This window comes from Salvelinus alpinus, chromosome 3 (assembly GCF_045679555.1).
Source record: "Salvelinus alpinus chromosome 3, SLU_Salpinus.1, whole genome shotgun sequence".
Lineage (NCBI taxonomy): Eukaryota > Metazoa > Chordata > Actinopteri > Salmoniformes > Salmonidae > Salvelinus > Salvelinus alpinus.
In genome coordinates, this window is record NC_092088.1 from 49,253,083 (window position 1) to 49,268,913 (window position 15,831).

The window sequence follows — 15,831 nt, forward strand, 5'->3', positions numbered from 1 at the left end:
CCTGTGAGTTTGCACAACTGAAGAATTTCTGCACAAACTGTCAACTGTCATGGAAGCTCATCTGTGTGGTCGTCGTCCTCATCAGGGTCTTGACCTGACTGCAGTTTCGGCGTCGTAACCAACTTCAGTGGGCAAATACTCACCTTCTATGGCCACTGGCACGCTGGAGAAGTGTGCTCGTCACTGATGAATCCCAGTTTCAACTGTACCGGGCAGATGGCGTGTGGGCGAGCGGTTTGCTGATGTCAATGTTGTGAACAGAGTGACCCATTGTGGCGGTGGGTTATGGTATGGGCAGGCATAAGCTACAAACAACGAACACAATATATTTTATTGATGGCAATTTGAATGCACAGAGGTACCGTGACGAGATCCTGAGGCCCATTGTCGTGACATTCATCCGCCGCCATCACCTCCTGTTTCAGTATAATAATGCACGGCCCCATGTTGTAAGGACCTGTACACAATTCCTGGAAGCTGGAAATGTCCCAGTACTTCCAAGCGTGTTCCAGTTCCCGCCAATATCCAGCAACTTTGCACAGGCATTGAAGATGAATCGTACAATATTCCGCAGGCCACAATCAACAGCCTGATCAACTCTATGCGAAGGAGATGTGTCTCGCTGCATGAGTTAAATGATGGTCACACCAGATACTGACTGGTTTTCTGATCCATGCCCCTACCAATTTTTCAAAGGTACTGTATCTGTGACCAACAGATGCATATCTGTATTCCCAGTCATGTGAAATCCATAGATTAGAGCCTAATTCATTTATTTAAATTGACTGATTTCCTTATACGAACTCTAACTCAGTAAAACAATGAAGACTAACAAGCCGGGCTTGGGTTCAAGACCATGCCCAAATAATATTAATAGAAAATCACATTTTATTGCCTGGTACGTCTCGGTGTGGTGCATGCTACGGCTTCCTCCGCTCAGGTCAGTAACAGTGGCTTGCCCGGCAGCTGGCACTGTTCCCCTAGTCCATGGTGCGTGCAGGTTCCCTTGGCAAACGTGGAATTCTTATGGCTTCCTCTCACAGGTGCCCGTACCTCGGCTAGGTCTGAGTAAAGGGACCCGGGGATGAATTGGGGCCTGGGCCGGATCAAATGCCTTGTCTACCTGGACTGAGGCATGCAGAAACTGCCCTAACTCAACCCAGTTGCTGTGCGCTCTGTCGCCAACTAAGGGCGAAGTGAGGCGACTTGAAGGGAGAGGGCAGCTGGGTCAGCGAGCACTCCCTGCCTGCCGCCTGTGCCTGCCTCAGTCAAGCACCGTTCACCTCTCTTCCCAGACTTGGTTGATGATCCAATCTTATGTGGACGGGATCAGGCTAGCTAAACAGCGCTGCATAGCGTGCCATCCAGGTTAACTGACCTTTTAAGGCGAGCTAGCGTACTGCCACTGGCGATTCCTACCTCCCATGGTGGAATTGTTTGTGTAGCGTGCTCTCTCTCTCTCCCGTTTAGCATACGTAGCTTTCAGTCGCTTGGTTATTCTAGATGAACCGTGTTGCATTCGGAGAGATCCTCGAGACCAAAGGAAGACGCCACTCGTTGTTCTTTGGCTAGTTCTTTGTTGGCAGCGGGCTTGGCAAGTGCTAGCCCACAGGGGTAATGCAGATAGCTGGGTTATGGCATAGCAAGACTAAGAAGCCGTATGGCTGACGTCGGCTAGCATACGGTACTGTGACAACAGTGCTTCTGTGTTTGGCTATGGCCGACCTGGGTACATTGTCGGCCATTGCTGGAGTTCCTGTACCCATAAAAGGGCCAGGTTTCAGGTGGGCAGTACCAGGCGCTCTTTGTCCAAAAGAGCGCACCACTCCCCATAGGTGGCATATTACTGGATTCATTGCTGATTGATACAGATTATGGACTCGGTAGGTGGTTGGAAATCATGCTTTTATCCCACACACAGTCGCCTGGGTCTTATGAACTCCAAAATGAGCTGTCTGTCTCCTGGTCAATGCGTTTCATTCCTGGGAATTGGATTCAATTTATGTATCGCCCTGTCTGTTATCACAGATGGGGTACATTTTTTCAGAGCTGTCTGTCCCTTTTTCCAGCTGGGTTACAAGGTGCAGTGTCACCGGTACCTATGACATGCATACAGGGGTTATTTCAGGGGCTCATCCCCTGGCAGTGCAGTCTTAGGCCGTTTCCTAAACCAATTGCGCCCACTCGGGATTTGGGTGCAGGTAGCCTAGGACCGCAGGCAACCTAGGGGTTAAAGCATTGGGCCAATAATCGAAAGGTCGCTGGTACCAATAGCAGACAAGGTGAAAAATCTGTCAATCTGCCCTTATGGCTGGGGCAGGAGATGGTCATTAGGCAGCGTGCAGATGGTGAAATACGCAGGTACAGCAGGATTTCCTATTGGGTTGGAACTCTGAATGGTTTGCCGGTAGGCCATGTCATATTGTGTCAGCAAAAGCCGGGCCAGGATGTGATTTCATGTCCCCATAGCTGTGCTGTACCAGTTGTCAGACTGAAAGGGAATGTACAGTTATGAACTACTGTTCTCTGAAGGAGGGAAACGAGGTACAACAGCTGTTCGGACCCGTTCCGCCCAGTTCTGGGCTTGGTGAAGAGCGGTACTGAATTGAAAGAATGAATTTGTGCCTGGTGTTTATCACCTGTGGAAGGCGGGGCTTCCGGTGAGACCCTGTGTTCATTGGCCTTGTCAGGCATGATTAGAATGTTCTTCAGTAGATGGCCGTAGTGCACAAACTCACGATAGCTGTGTTGTACCCCACTCCCTCTTTTAGGAAACAATAGTTAGTCATAACTGTACGTTTTCAGTTTGGAATGCATCCCAACTTGGTGGTGTAATCTGCTCCACACTATTAATGGCCTTTTGTGTTTGGGGTGAGGAGTGGGAGACTGTTTTCGTTCCCTCTCTGAAAGGGTCAGTCGGGGACAAGCTTCTGTAAGCACATTTAAAAGTAAAGTGGGACGCCGTGATGCTGCTCACCACTCCAGCCCCCTCTCTCTCTTTCTCCTGTCTCTCTCTTGCTCTCTGCACAAAACAAACCCATATAGTGGTCCCTCCGGCATGAATGGTCCCACTAACCACACACTAACATTCAAGCGTGCACATAAATGGACACGGCCACACAAGGGATACACACAAAGACACAGATACACGTGTACACCCACGTGTGCTCACACTTGCATACGCATGCACAATAACACCCTTTAATCACTATACATCCAATGTAGAATGGGCAGTGTTGAGCAGTGAATAAATTTCAGCTTTTGCCTTAATAACTTTTATGGTGGTATTGTGGGCTATTGTTAGCAGCCAAGTGAGCCAACTAAGCTGTCCCATCTCTACTCCATCCCATTTAATAGGCCACAATTGGACCAGAGAATGAGGAGATGGTTTAGTATTCTTCTGGTGCAGGCACACACACACAATTCTGTACACCTCTACCCTTATTTTACCTGGTAAGTAATAAAACATTTCAAAACGAAGATGTCTTGATTGCGTATCAAATCAAATCAAATTTGAATTGTCACATACACCGAATACCGTGAAATGCTTACTGACAAGCCCTTAACCAACAATGCAGTTGTTGGTTAAGTAAAGTAAAGTAAAGTAAAGTAAAAAATAAAAGAAGTAACACAATAAAAAAACAATAATGAGGCTATGCAAATAGTCCGGGTGGCCATTTGATTAATTGTTCAGCAATCTTATGGCTTGGGGGTAGAAGCTGTAAAGGATCCTTTTGGACCTAGACTTGGTGCTCCAGTACTGCTTGCCATGCAGTAGCAGAGAGAACAGTCTATGACTTGGGTGACTGGAGTCTTTGACAATTTTTGGGACCTTCCTCTGACACCGCCTAGTATATAAATCCTGGATGTCAGGAAGCTTTGCCCCAGTGACGTACTGGGCCATACGCAGTACCCTCTGTAGCGCCTTCCAGTCGGATGCGGAGCAGTTGCCATACCAGGCAGTGATGCAACCAGTCAGGATGCTCTCAATGTTTCAGCTGTAGAACTTTTTGAGAATCTGGGGACCCATGCCAAATCTTTTCAGTTTCCTGAAGAGGAAAAGTCGTTGTCGTGCCCTCTTTAAAACTTTCTTGGAGTGTTTGGACCATGATAGTTTGTTGGTGATGTGGAACCCAAGGAACTTGAAACTCTCGACCCGCTCCCATGTGAAAGGGGGCGTGTTCGGCCCTCCTTTTCCTGTATTCCACAATCTCCTTTGTTTTGCTCACGTTGAGGGAGAGGTTGTTGTCCTGGCACCACACTGCCAGGTCTCTGACCTCCTCCCTATAGGCTATCTGATTGTTGTCGGTGATCAGGCCTACCACTGTTGTGTCATCAGAAAACTTAATGATGGTGTTGGAGTTGTGCTTGGCCACGCAGTCGTGGGTGAACAGGGAGTACAGGAGGGGACTAAGAATGAAACCCTGAGAGGCCCCCATGTTGAGGATCAGCGTGGCAGATGTGTTGTTGCCTACCCTTACCACCTGGGGGTGGCCCGTTAGGAAGTCCAGGATCCAGTTGCAGAGGGAGGTGTTTAGTCCCAGGGTCCTTATCTTACTAATGAGCTTTATGGGCACTATGGTGTTGAATGCTGAGCTGTAGTCAATGAACAGCATTCTCACATACCAGTCAAAAGTTTGGACACACCTACTCATTCCAGGGTTTTTCCAGGGTTTTTCTTTATTTTTATTATTTTCAACATTGAAAACTAATATTGAAGAGATCAAAACTATGAAATAACACATATGGAATCATGTAGTAACCAAAAAAGTGTTAAACAAATCAAAATATATTTTCTATTTGAGATTCTTCAAAGTAGCCGCTTTTTGCCTTGATGACAGCTTTGCACAACCTCTTGGCATTCTCTCAACCAGCTACATGAGGAATGCTTTTCCAAGTCTTTCTTGAGCACAGGGACTATGGTGGTCTGCTTGAAATATGTAGGTATTACAGACTCGGCCAGGGAGAGGTTGAAATTGTCAGTGAAGACACTTGCCAGTTGGTCAACGCATGTTCTGAGTAGACGTCCTTGTAATCCGTCTGGCCCCACGGCATTGTGAATTTTGACCTGTTTAAAGGTCTTGCTCACATCAGCTACGGAGAGTGTGAACACAACGTCGTCAGGAACAGAGCTGCCGTAGTAGGATACAATCTTAGTCCTGTATTGATGCTTTGCCTGTTTGATGGTTCGTCTCAGGGCATAGCGGGATTTATTATTAGCATCCAGATTAGTATCCCGCTCCTTGAAAGCGGCAGCTCCAGCCTTTAGCTCGGTGCAGATGTTGCTTGTGATCCATGGCTTCTGGTTGGGATATGTACGTACGGTCACCGTGGGGATGACGTTGTCGATGCACTTATTGATGAAGCCGGGGACTGAGGTGATATACTCCTCAATGCCATTGGATGAATCCCAGAACATATTCCTGTTTGTGCTAGCAAAATAAGCATCCGCGTCATCTGACCACTTCCATATTGAACGTGTCACAAATTTTGCCAAATGGAGGGCGAGGGAGAGCATTGTACGCATCTCTGTGTGTGAGCAATACCTCAAGACGAGCAACACCTCAAGACAACCTTAATATTATTTCCGAAAACCGGAAAGTTGTATATTATCCGCGTCGTCGTTCAGCCACGACTTGGTAAAACATAAGATATTGCAGATTTTTATGTCCGTTAGTAGGATAGTATCAAACAGAGCTCATCCAGTTTATTCTCCAGTTATTGCACGTTGGCCAATAGAACAGATGGTAGAGGCAGGTTACCCACTTGCCGACTAAGGCACCCTGATCTGCACCCCCGTGAATGACGGGGATTTGTGCCTTTTCCGGGAGCAACATTGTATCCTTTGCGTCAGACACTTATGGCTGCATCCCGCTACCGGGATCGATATGACAACAGCCAGTCGAAGTGCAGGGCGCCAAATTAAAAAAACAGAAATCTCATAATTAAAATTCCTCAGACATACATGTGTCTTATATCATTTTAAAGGTAATCTTGTTGTTAATCCCACCAAAGTGTCCGATTTCAAATAGGCTTTTCAGCGAAAGCACTACAAACGATTATGTTAGGTCACCACAAAACCACAATAATCACAGCCATTTTTTCCAGCTAAAGAAAGCTTCACAAAAACCAGAATAGAGATAAAATGAATCACTAACCTTCGATTATTTTCATCAGATGACATTTATAGGACTTCATGTTACACAATACATGCATGTTTTGTTTGATTAAATTCATATTTATATAAAAAAAATCTGAGTTTACATTGAGGCGACTAGATTCACTAGTTGCAAAAACATCAAGTGACTTTGCATAGCCACATCGTTTCAACAGAAATATTCATCATAAATATAGATGATACATATATACACATGGAATTATAGATATACCTCTCCTTAATGCAACCGCTGTGTCAGATTTCAAAAAAACTTTACGGAAATATAAACCATGCAATAATCTGAGACGGAGCTCAAGTGATTAGCCAAATTAGCCACCATGTTGGACTCAACAGAAACCAGAAAATACATGATAAATGTTTCCTTACCTTTGAGGAATTCATCAGAATGCAGTCCTAGGAATCCCAGGTCCACAATAAATGCTTGATTTGTTCGTTCATGTCCGTTATTTATGTCAAATTAGCTACTTTCGAATTGTTTACCAAAACCCTAACCAAAGTCTCAAAGCGCGACCACTATAACGTGACGAAATGTCCAAACGTTCCGTTACAGTCAGTAGAAACATGGCAAACGATGTACTGAATCAATCTTTAGAATGTAGTTAACATACATCTTGAATAACGTTCCAACCGGAGAATTAAATCGACTTCAATTGAGAGATGGAACGGAGCTGCCTCTCACGTGAACGCGCGTGTTGAATGCATGGTCACTTCATGGGACCTCATACTAAATTCTGTCTCCTTCGACCCCCCTTCACATTAGAGTCATCAGACTTAGTTCTGTTGACTGCTGACATCTAGTGGAAGCCGTAGGAAGTGAAAACTCATCCATATGTCTCTGTATTTGAATAAGAGCTTGGTTGAAAATATGGCACCCCCAGAAAAAATACAAACAGGAAGTGGAACGTCTCAGGTTTTTGCCTGCCATATGAGTTCTGTTAATCTCACAGACATAATTCAAACAGTTTTAGAAACTTTAGAGTGTTTTCTATCCAATACTAATAATAATATGCATATATTAGCAACTGAGACTGAGGAGCTGGCCGTTTACAATGGGCACCTTTCATCCAAGCTACTCAATACTGCCCCTTCAGCCATAAGAAGTTAATGCAACCGCTGTGTCAGATTTCAAAAAAACTTTACGGAAAAAGCAAATCATGCAATAATCTGAGACGGAGCTCAGAACAATAGCCAAATTAACCGCCATGTTTAGGGCCAACCGAAACCAGAAAATACATGATAAATGTTTCCTTACCTTTGATGAACTTCATCAGAATGCAGTCCTAGGAATCCCAGGTCCACAATAAATGCTTGATTTGTTCGATAATGTCCGTTATTTATGTCCAATTAGCTACTTTGGTTAGCGCGTTAGCGGTAAACAATTCCAAAGTCACAAAGCGCGTCCACTATAACGTGACGAAATGTCCAAAAGTTCCGTAACAGTCAGTAGAAACATGTCAACCGATCTACTGAATCAATCTTTAGAATGTTGTTAACATACATCTTAAATAACGTTCCAACCGGAGAATTAGATTGACTTCAGAAGAGCGGTGGAACGGAGGTCCTCCTCATGTGAACGCACATGTGTAAACGCATGTGAAAGCATGGTCAGCTCGTGGCAGACCTGACTAATTCCTGTCTCCTTCGGCCCCCCTTCACATCAGAGTCATCAGACAAAGTTCTATTGACTGTTGACATCTAGTGGAAGCCGTAGGAATTGAAAACTCATCAATATCTCGCTGTAATTTCAATGAGAGCTTGGTTGAAAATCTGCCACCTCAGAAAAAATTCAAACAGGAAGTAGAACTTCTCAGGTTTTTGCCTGCCATATGAGTTCTGTTATACTCACAGACATAATTCAAACAGTTTTAGAAACTTCAGAGTGTTTTCTATCCAATACCAATAATAATATGCATATATTAGCAACTGGGACTGAGGAGCAGGCAGTTTACTATGGGCACCTCTGTGCACCTTTCATCCAAGCTACTCAATACTGCCCCTGCAGCCATAAGAAGTTAAAGAAAAGAAAAAATCTTTGTCCAGTTCGAGGTGAGTAGTCGCTGTTCTAATGTCCAGAAGCTCTTTTCGGTCATAAGAGACGGTAGCATGAACATTATGTACAAAATAAGTTACAAACAATGCGTAAAAAACACACAAAATAGCACAATTGGTTAGGAGCCTGAAAAACGGCAGCCATCCTCTCCGGTGACATTTTCCAATAGTATGTCTTCACACCCCAGAGTTAATACTTGGTGGAAGCACATTTGGCAGCCATTAGAGCTGTGAATCATTTTGAATAAGATTCTACCACATAGCACAACTCTTAGGGTAACACTCTATATCCATTGTTTTTGTAGAAATCACTCAAGCTCATCCATTCTGTTGGTAACAAGGACGTTAAGTACTACTGCAAGACAAAACAGCAAAAATTGTAATCTACAGGATCAGGTCAAATCCAATACAACATAAATCAGAGTGAAACCCTGTGTATTTTCAAGTATAGTGGTGGCAGCATCATGTTATGTGCAAAGGGTGTGTAGACTTTCACTACTTTACATATGATGCACAGAAGCAGAACCATAGAGAAAAGGACACAAGGAAATGAAGCCAGGAAAGGAAGCTGGATGAAACTATTGAGACAGAAACTGCATTGATAACAGGCAGGCATTGCTAACAGATGCACTAATCTTCATACCATTTTAGCTGCAGGTTAAGAGATTAAGAGTCTATCTTATAATGGCTTTCATACTCATCTATCATACCTGTTACAGCTTCTGGGCTTTCACTGTGGTATCACTTATTGCTCAGTAATATGCCTGATAGAACAACGAGGCAAGGACACATAATACGCTATTCCATGCAGCCATTAGCACACCCCATTCCCAAGGTGAGTAAAACATTTAAATGTGTTAACCCTCGCAAGGCTGCCGGCCCAGACGGCATCCCTAGCCGCATCATCAGAGCTTGCGCAGACCAGCTGGCTGGTGTGTTTACGGACATATTCAATCAATCCCTATCCCAGTCTGCTGTTCCCACATGCTTCAAGAGGGCCAGCATTGTTCCTGTTCCCAAGAAAGCTAAGGTAACTGAGCTAAACGACTATCGCCCCGTAGCACTCACCTCCGTCATCATGAAGTGCTTTGAGAGACTAGTCAAGGACCATATCACCTCCACCCTAACTGATACCCTAGACCCACTCCAATTTTCTTACCGCCCCAATAGGTCCATAGACGACGCAATCGCAATCACACTGCACACTGCCCTAACCCATCTGGACAGGAGGAATAACTATGTAAGAATGCTGTTCATCGACTACAGCTCAGCATTTAACACCATAGTACCCTCCAAACTCGTCATTAAGCTCAAGACCCTGGGTCTCGACCCCGCCCTGTGCAACTGGGTCCTGGACTTTCTGACGGGCCGCCCCCTATTGGTGAGGGTAGGAAACAACATCTCCACCACGCTGATACTCAACACTGGGGCCCCACAAGGTTGCGTTCTCAGCCCTCTCCTGTACTCCCTGTTCACCCATGACTGCGTGGCCATGCACGCCTCCAACTCAATCATCAAGTTTGCAGACGACACTACAAAGGTAGGCTTGATTACCAACAACGACGAGACGGCCTACAGGGAGGAAGTGAGGGCCCTCGGAGTGTAGTGTCAGGAAAATAACCTCACACTCAACGTCAACAAAACAAAGGAGATGATCGTGAACTTCAGGAAACAGCAGAGGGAGCACCCCCCTATCCACATCGACGGGACCGTAGTGGAGAAGGTGGAAAGTTTTAAGTTCCTCGGCGTACACATCACGGACAAACTTAAATGGTCCACCCACACAGACAGCGTAGTGAAGAAGGCGCAACAGCGTCTCTTCAACCTCAGGAGACTGAAGAAATTTGGCTTGTCACCAAAAACACTCACAAGCTTCTACAGATGCACCATCGAGAGCATCCTGTCGGGCTGTTTCACCGCCTGGTACGGCAACTGCTCCGCCCACAACCCAAGTCTCTCCAGTGGGTAGTGAGGTCTGCACAACGCATCACCGGGGGCAAACTACCTGCCCTCCAGGACACCTACACCACCCGATGTCACAGGAAGGGCAAAAAGATCATCAAGGACAACAACCACCCGAGCCACTGTCTGTTCACCCCGCTATCATCCAGAAGGCGAGGTCAGTACAGGTGCATCAAAGCTGGGACCGAGAGACTGAAAAACAGCTTCTATCTCAAGGCCATCAGACTGTTAAACAGCCATCACTAACATTGAGTGGCTGCTGCCAACATACTGACTCAAATCTCTAGCCACTTTAATAATTAAAAATTGGATGTAATAAATGTATCACTAGTCACTTTAAACAATGCCACTTTATATAATGTTTACATACCCTACATTAGTCATCTCATATGTATATACTGTACTCTATACCATCTACTGCATCTTGCCTATTCCGTTCGGCCATCGCTCATCCATATATTTAAATGTACATATTCTTATTCATTTCTTTACACTTGTATATGTGTATAAGGTAGTTGTTGTGAAATTGTTAGATTACTTGTTAGATATTACTGCATGGTCGGAACTAGAAGCACAAGCATTTCGCTACACTCGCATAAACATCTGCTAACCATGTGTATGTGACAAATAAAATTCGATTTGATTTGATTTAGAACTGACCCAATAGGTAGATCTCACTGGACTAACTCAGACACTGCGGATCTGTGTGTTAAACTGGTGACTTCAAAATACAGGAAATACACAACACACTCTCGCACATGCACATAAACATGCATGCACAATCTCACAATGTCTCAGTGGAGAAGTAGCATACCCATGTGAGTAGTGTTTTGGCCTAGAAAACAGTGTGCCTACTGGAAACGAGGAGGCAAGGACACATAATACGCTATTCCATGCAGCCATTAGCACACCCCATTCCCAGTAGGAAGGCATATTCACTGAGTGTACAAATCATTAGGAACACCTGCTGGAACCCCATGACAGACTGGCCAGGTGAATCCAGGTCAAAGCTATGATCTCTTATTGATGTGACTTATTAAATCCACTTCGATCTGTATAGATGAAGGGGAGGAGACAGGTTAAAGAAGGATGTTAAAGTCTTGAGACAATTGAGACATGGATTGTGTATGTGTGCCATTCAGAGGGTGAAGGGCATGACAAAATATTTAACTGCCTTTGAATTGGGTATGGTAGTAGGTGCCAGGTGCACCGGCTTGAGTGTGTCAAGAACTGCAACGCTACTGGACTTTTCAGTTTCTTGTGTGTATCAAGAAGGCTCCACCACCCGAAGGACATCCAGCCAACTTGACACAACTGTGGGAAGCATCACTGTGGAACGCTTTTGACACCTTGTAGTCCATGCTATGACGAATTGAGGCTGTTTTCAGGGACAAAGGCAGTGCAACTCAATATTAGGAAGGTGTTCGTAATGGTTTACACACTCAGTGTAGACTGTCACTGAGATAAGGAGGGTAATATGAGATTCTGTAGCGGGCTCTTCCTGTGTCAAAGCTTGGCATTCACGGTGCATAGTCATGAACAACAAACATACGCGCACGCACACTCAAATGTGATGTGATCTCAGTCTTGCCTGATCTCTAGTATGCAGTTCACCATAGTGGGATAGGGACCCAGTTCCAATAGTTTAAGGTTATCAATGATCTGTATATAATTACATCAAGGAGTGATGCAGGAAATGAATTGATCCCGTTGCCCCTCTCAATTGCTCTCTCCTAACAGTATAGCACATCCAATGTGAGAATGACATGTAATGGTTGAGACTGAATTTTTGTATAATCCTCTGACCATGATCATAGAAGGCCTTAAACCCTCCTCTTCCTCTTCTCCAGGTTTTGCAGTAAACCTCCAGGTGGTTCTGGGGAGCCCGCGGGCGCTGTTTAAGCGCAGGGGTTCCCAGCCCGGCATGCAGGAGTCTGACTTCCTGAAGCAGATCACAAAGGTGGGAGACCTGGAGCCGAAAGCCAACAACTGCACAAGGGTGAGTAGTCTAGCCTATCACTGTTACCGTGGCAACAGTGTTATTAGGTTTTTAAAAAGTTGTCCTGACAGTAACACTGTTTCCATTGGTTCAACTTTCTGGGATGAAACGCTATCTCCTAATATAGCCTCTTGTCTGACTGTGTCATCTCATCAGTTAGGCTAACCCTCTCCCTCCTCTCCTGTGCAGCTCATGACACTAGTAGTCATCATCATTATCAGCCCATTAAGTTAATGGGGCCGCTGTAGGCTGATATTAATATACACCATTAGCAGGATATGACATCATCACTTATCACCCATTGCTACATTAGCAGCAGGACGTGACATCATCCCCAATAACAACCCAGCTAGGCTCCATGTACAGTAGGTTGCCCTTAGTTACAGATCTGGGATAAGCTTACATTCTTCACATGCTAACCTTAAGCATCAGAGAGGAAATATACTGAACAAAAATATAAACAACATACAAAGTGTTGGTTTCACGAGCTGAAATAAAAGATCCCAGAAGTGTTCCATACACACAAAAAAGCTTATTTCTTTCAAATTTTGGGCACAAATTTGTTTACATCCCTGTTATTGAGCATTTGTACTTTGTCAAGATAATCCATCCACCTGACAGGTGTGGCATATCAAGAAGCTGATTAAACAGCATGATCATTACACTGGTGCACCTTGTGCTGGGGGAAATTATAGGCCACTTTCAAATGTGCAGTTTTTTCACACAACACAATGCCATCACAATGCCTAAAGTTTTGAGGGAGCGTGCAATTGGCATGCTGACTACAGGAATGTCTACCAGAGCTGTTACCAGATAATTGTATGTTCATTTCTCTACCATAAGCCGCCTCTCCAACGTCGTTTTAGAGAATTTGGCAGTACGTCCAACCGGCCTCACAAGCGCAAACCAGATGTAACCACTCCAGCATAGGACCTCCACATCCGGCTTCTTCACATGCGGGATCGTCTGAGCCCAGCCACCCCGACAGCTGATGAAACTGTGGGTTTGCACAACTGAAGAATTTCTTCACAAACTGTCATGGAAGCTCATCTGTGTGCTCGTCGTCCTCACCAGGGTCTTGACCTGACTGCAGTTTGGCGTTGGAACAGACTTCAGTGGCCAAATGCTCACCTTCGATGGCCATAGGAATGCTGGAGAAGGGTGCTCTTCACGGCTAAATCCCGGTTTCAACTGTACCGGGCAGGTGGCAGACAGCGTGAATGAGGAGTGGCACAGGGCACTCTGTCCACTCTTTGGGTGTGAACAGACTGGACTGCACGCAGGCATCCCAACCCTCCCAATTCTCCCCAACCTCTCCCAGAACATCTTATTACACAAGGGTTCTAACTACATTCTGATCTTCCCTACAGACAGGACTAGAATATTGGCTGGGGTTCGGGAGAACAATGGAATGCACACAAACTGTGTAGAAATTTTGACACACACATGCTGCTCCCCACCCTCTGCACCGCTTCGTTGGCTGCAGCATTGGTCTCGTTAGATATGCAAAGCGGGACAATTAGCAGCCGCGTGCAGGAAATGACATGTGGAGACGGGAACGGATAGCACCACACACCAAACAGTCAATCACTGCATGTGTGTGTGAACACACAAATGATCACCATCGACTGGGTTGGAAATAGAAGTGAGACACTTTCACATGTACTACAGTACAAGGTAGAACTATCAGTCTGTTCAGTCTGAAACACTCCCTCACTTTTTCTGTCACAGAGCCTTTTCTTGAATATTTGAACAGGCACCACTCCTTTTCACAGGGCTGGCTCTGCTATAGTGGAACCCTTGCTTTTGCATACCTAATTATATCAGTTCACTGGTGTGCACTCTAACCCTCTCTCCCCCTCTGTCTCAGGTGTTGGTGTGGCACACTCGTACAGAGAAGGTGAATCTGGGCAACGAGCCCAAACATCGACAGGACAGTATGGTCATCGAGGTCTAAGGGGCGGGATAACCAGAGAGGAATAAACAAGCCCATTGGTCGGACAGACTGCCAGTAATTTATGGAACTACACTACCGATAGCACCTTGCTTGACCATAACCTTGACTACACTACGATGGACACTTTAGACCAATTGCATGGATGGGAACTGCTGCCTGAATGTTGTGATTGGCTCAATGAGGTCCCCGATTCATTTGTAACTCAAAGTGGACCAAAATGCACTGGGGTGACCTGTGCGTTCCCAGTGAACTCTGCTCTTGTACTGCAATATGTGGACCAGTCCCTTATGAGGGGACTTCCTCTGAAGTATGTGGGCTAAACCTGTCTGTCTGTGTGTGTGTGTCTGTCTGTCTGTGCCTTGATCATTGAGTATGTAAGTTCAGTTTGTATGAAACGGAACAAGATTTGTGTTGAGTATGTGTGTTAATCTGTAAAAGAAAGTGCGAAGTAGATCACTTGCTGGGTGCCGATGAACGGTGGACGTTCAACATGTTGAATAATTGGGAAATGACCAGACCAGAAAATGCAATCTGATGTTTTATGTGGTGACAGGTGACAGGACAGCCACCAGTTGTGTCCTGCCGAGATGAATGTTGGTCTTCTTGGCCTCAAGTGTCTGTGGGTCTGACACACTGGACCACAAAGAACAAACTCCAGGAGTACAACTTTTATTCCAAATGAACCCTCTTGTAAAAGAAGGAAAAAAAGAAAAGAAAAGAACCAAAAGATAAACTACAACTTTACAATAAAAGAGTCATTGGACAAAAATGGTCACACAGTTCATGGCTATTCACTGTTTAATGCACGGAAACTTATTTTCTCTGTACTAGGCACCAGAAAATGTAAACACCATTAGAAATAAACCTGGAGTACGCGCTGTGTGTATGTGTGTGTTCTCATGAGTGTATATATGTGTGTTTGTGTGTTCTCTCGTTATTGCTTGGCAGAGGGATAGAATCTCCACCTTAGAACTACACTACACAATATCTCTGTGTGTATGTCTGTGATTGGGTGTGTTTGTTCTGTTGTATGTTTGTCCCATATTCCCCCATGTCCTATAGTATTTCTCCACTTGAATTTCCTATTTCCCCACTATTGAATGACATAAAGCAGGATTAGACAGAGATTATGACATAATAGAGACCGGGAAGTACACATGATGTTGAGACGACTGTTCCAATCCCTGACAGCTCCATTAGGCTACCAATGTCAACACACTTCCCGAATCATCTAGAGCTTTATGTCGTCACTGTTATCATATCTTTCTTCATACCATTCTGGTCTCCCCCACCCATCCCTTCTTAGCTCCTTGCCCCACTGACTGTCTTCCATGTTTGTTTGCCTCAATCTAATGTCTGATTCACACTATATGGCCGAGCCGAACCATACTGCGCTGGCTCAGATATTGTCTTTTCACATAAGTCATGTCCAGCACGGTTCTAGCAACTAATGTGAACACGTAACCAGGCTTGGCTCTATAGTGTGAATCATACATAACTGTGCGTCTTCTCGTACTGCACACAACCAAACACCACAGTAAGATAGGGGACAGTAGAACACAACATGACGGGGAGGGATAGGTGGGAGGCCTCTATCTCAGACACACATACAGTAATACAGTACTGGACCATACAATGTTTTGCTACAGGGGCTCTGATTGCCCAGAGGGGAGGAAGGGGGAGGGT

At 45.1% G+C, this 15,831-nt stretch overlaps 1 protein-coding gene across 1 annotated transcript in view; it reads left to right on the top strand.

Annotated features, from left to right (window-relative positions):
- The window catches only part of LOC139570870 (galactosylgalactosylxylosylprotein 3-beta-glucuronosyltransferase 2-like), a 37,468-nt gene extending 22,441 nt beyond the window's left edge, over positions 1-15,027 (top strand). The window contains exons 3-4 of the mRNA XM_071393167.1: positions 12,040-12,188; positions 14,059-15,027. Of these exons, the coding sequence (XP_071249268.1) occupies positions 12,040-12,188; positions 14,059-14,145 (236 nt within the window). The 3' untranslated portion in view covers positions 14,146-15,027. The remainder of the gene's footprint in view (positions 1-12,039; positions 12,189-14,058) is intronic.
- The last annotated feature ends 804 nt before the right edge of the window (positions 15,028-15,831 follow it).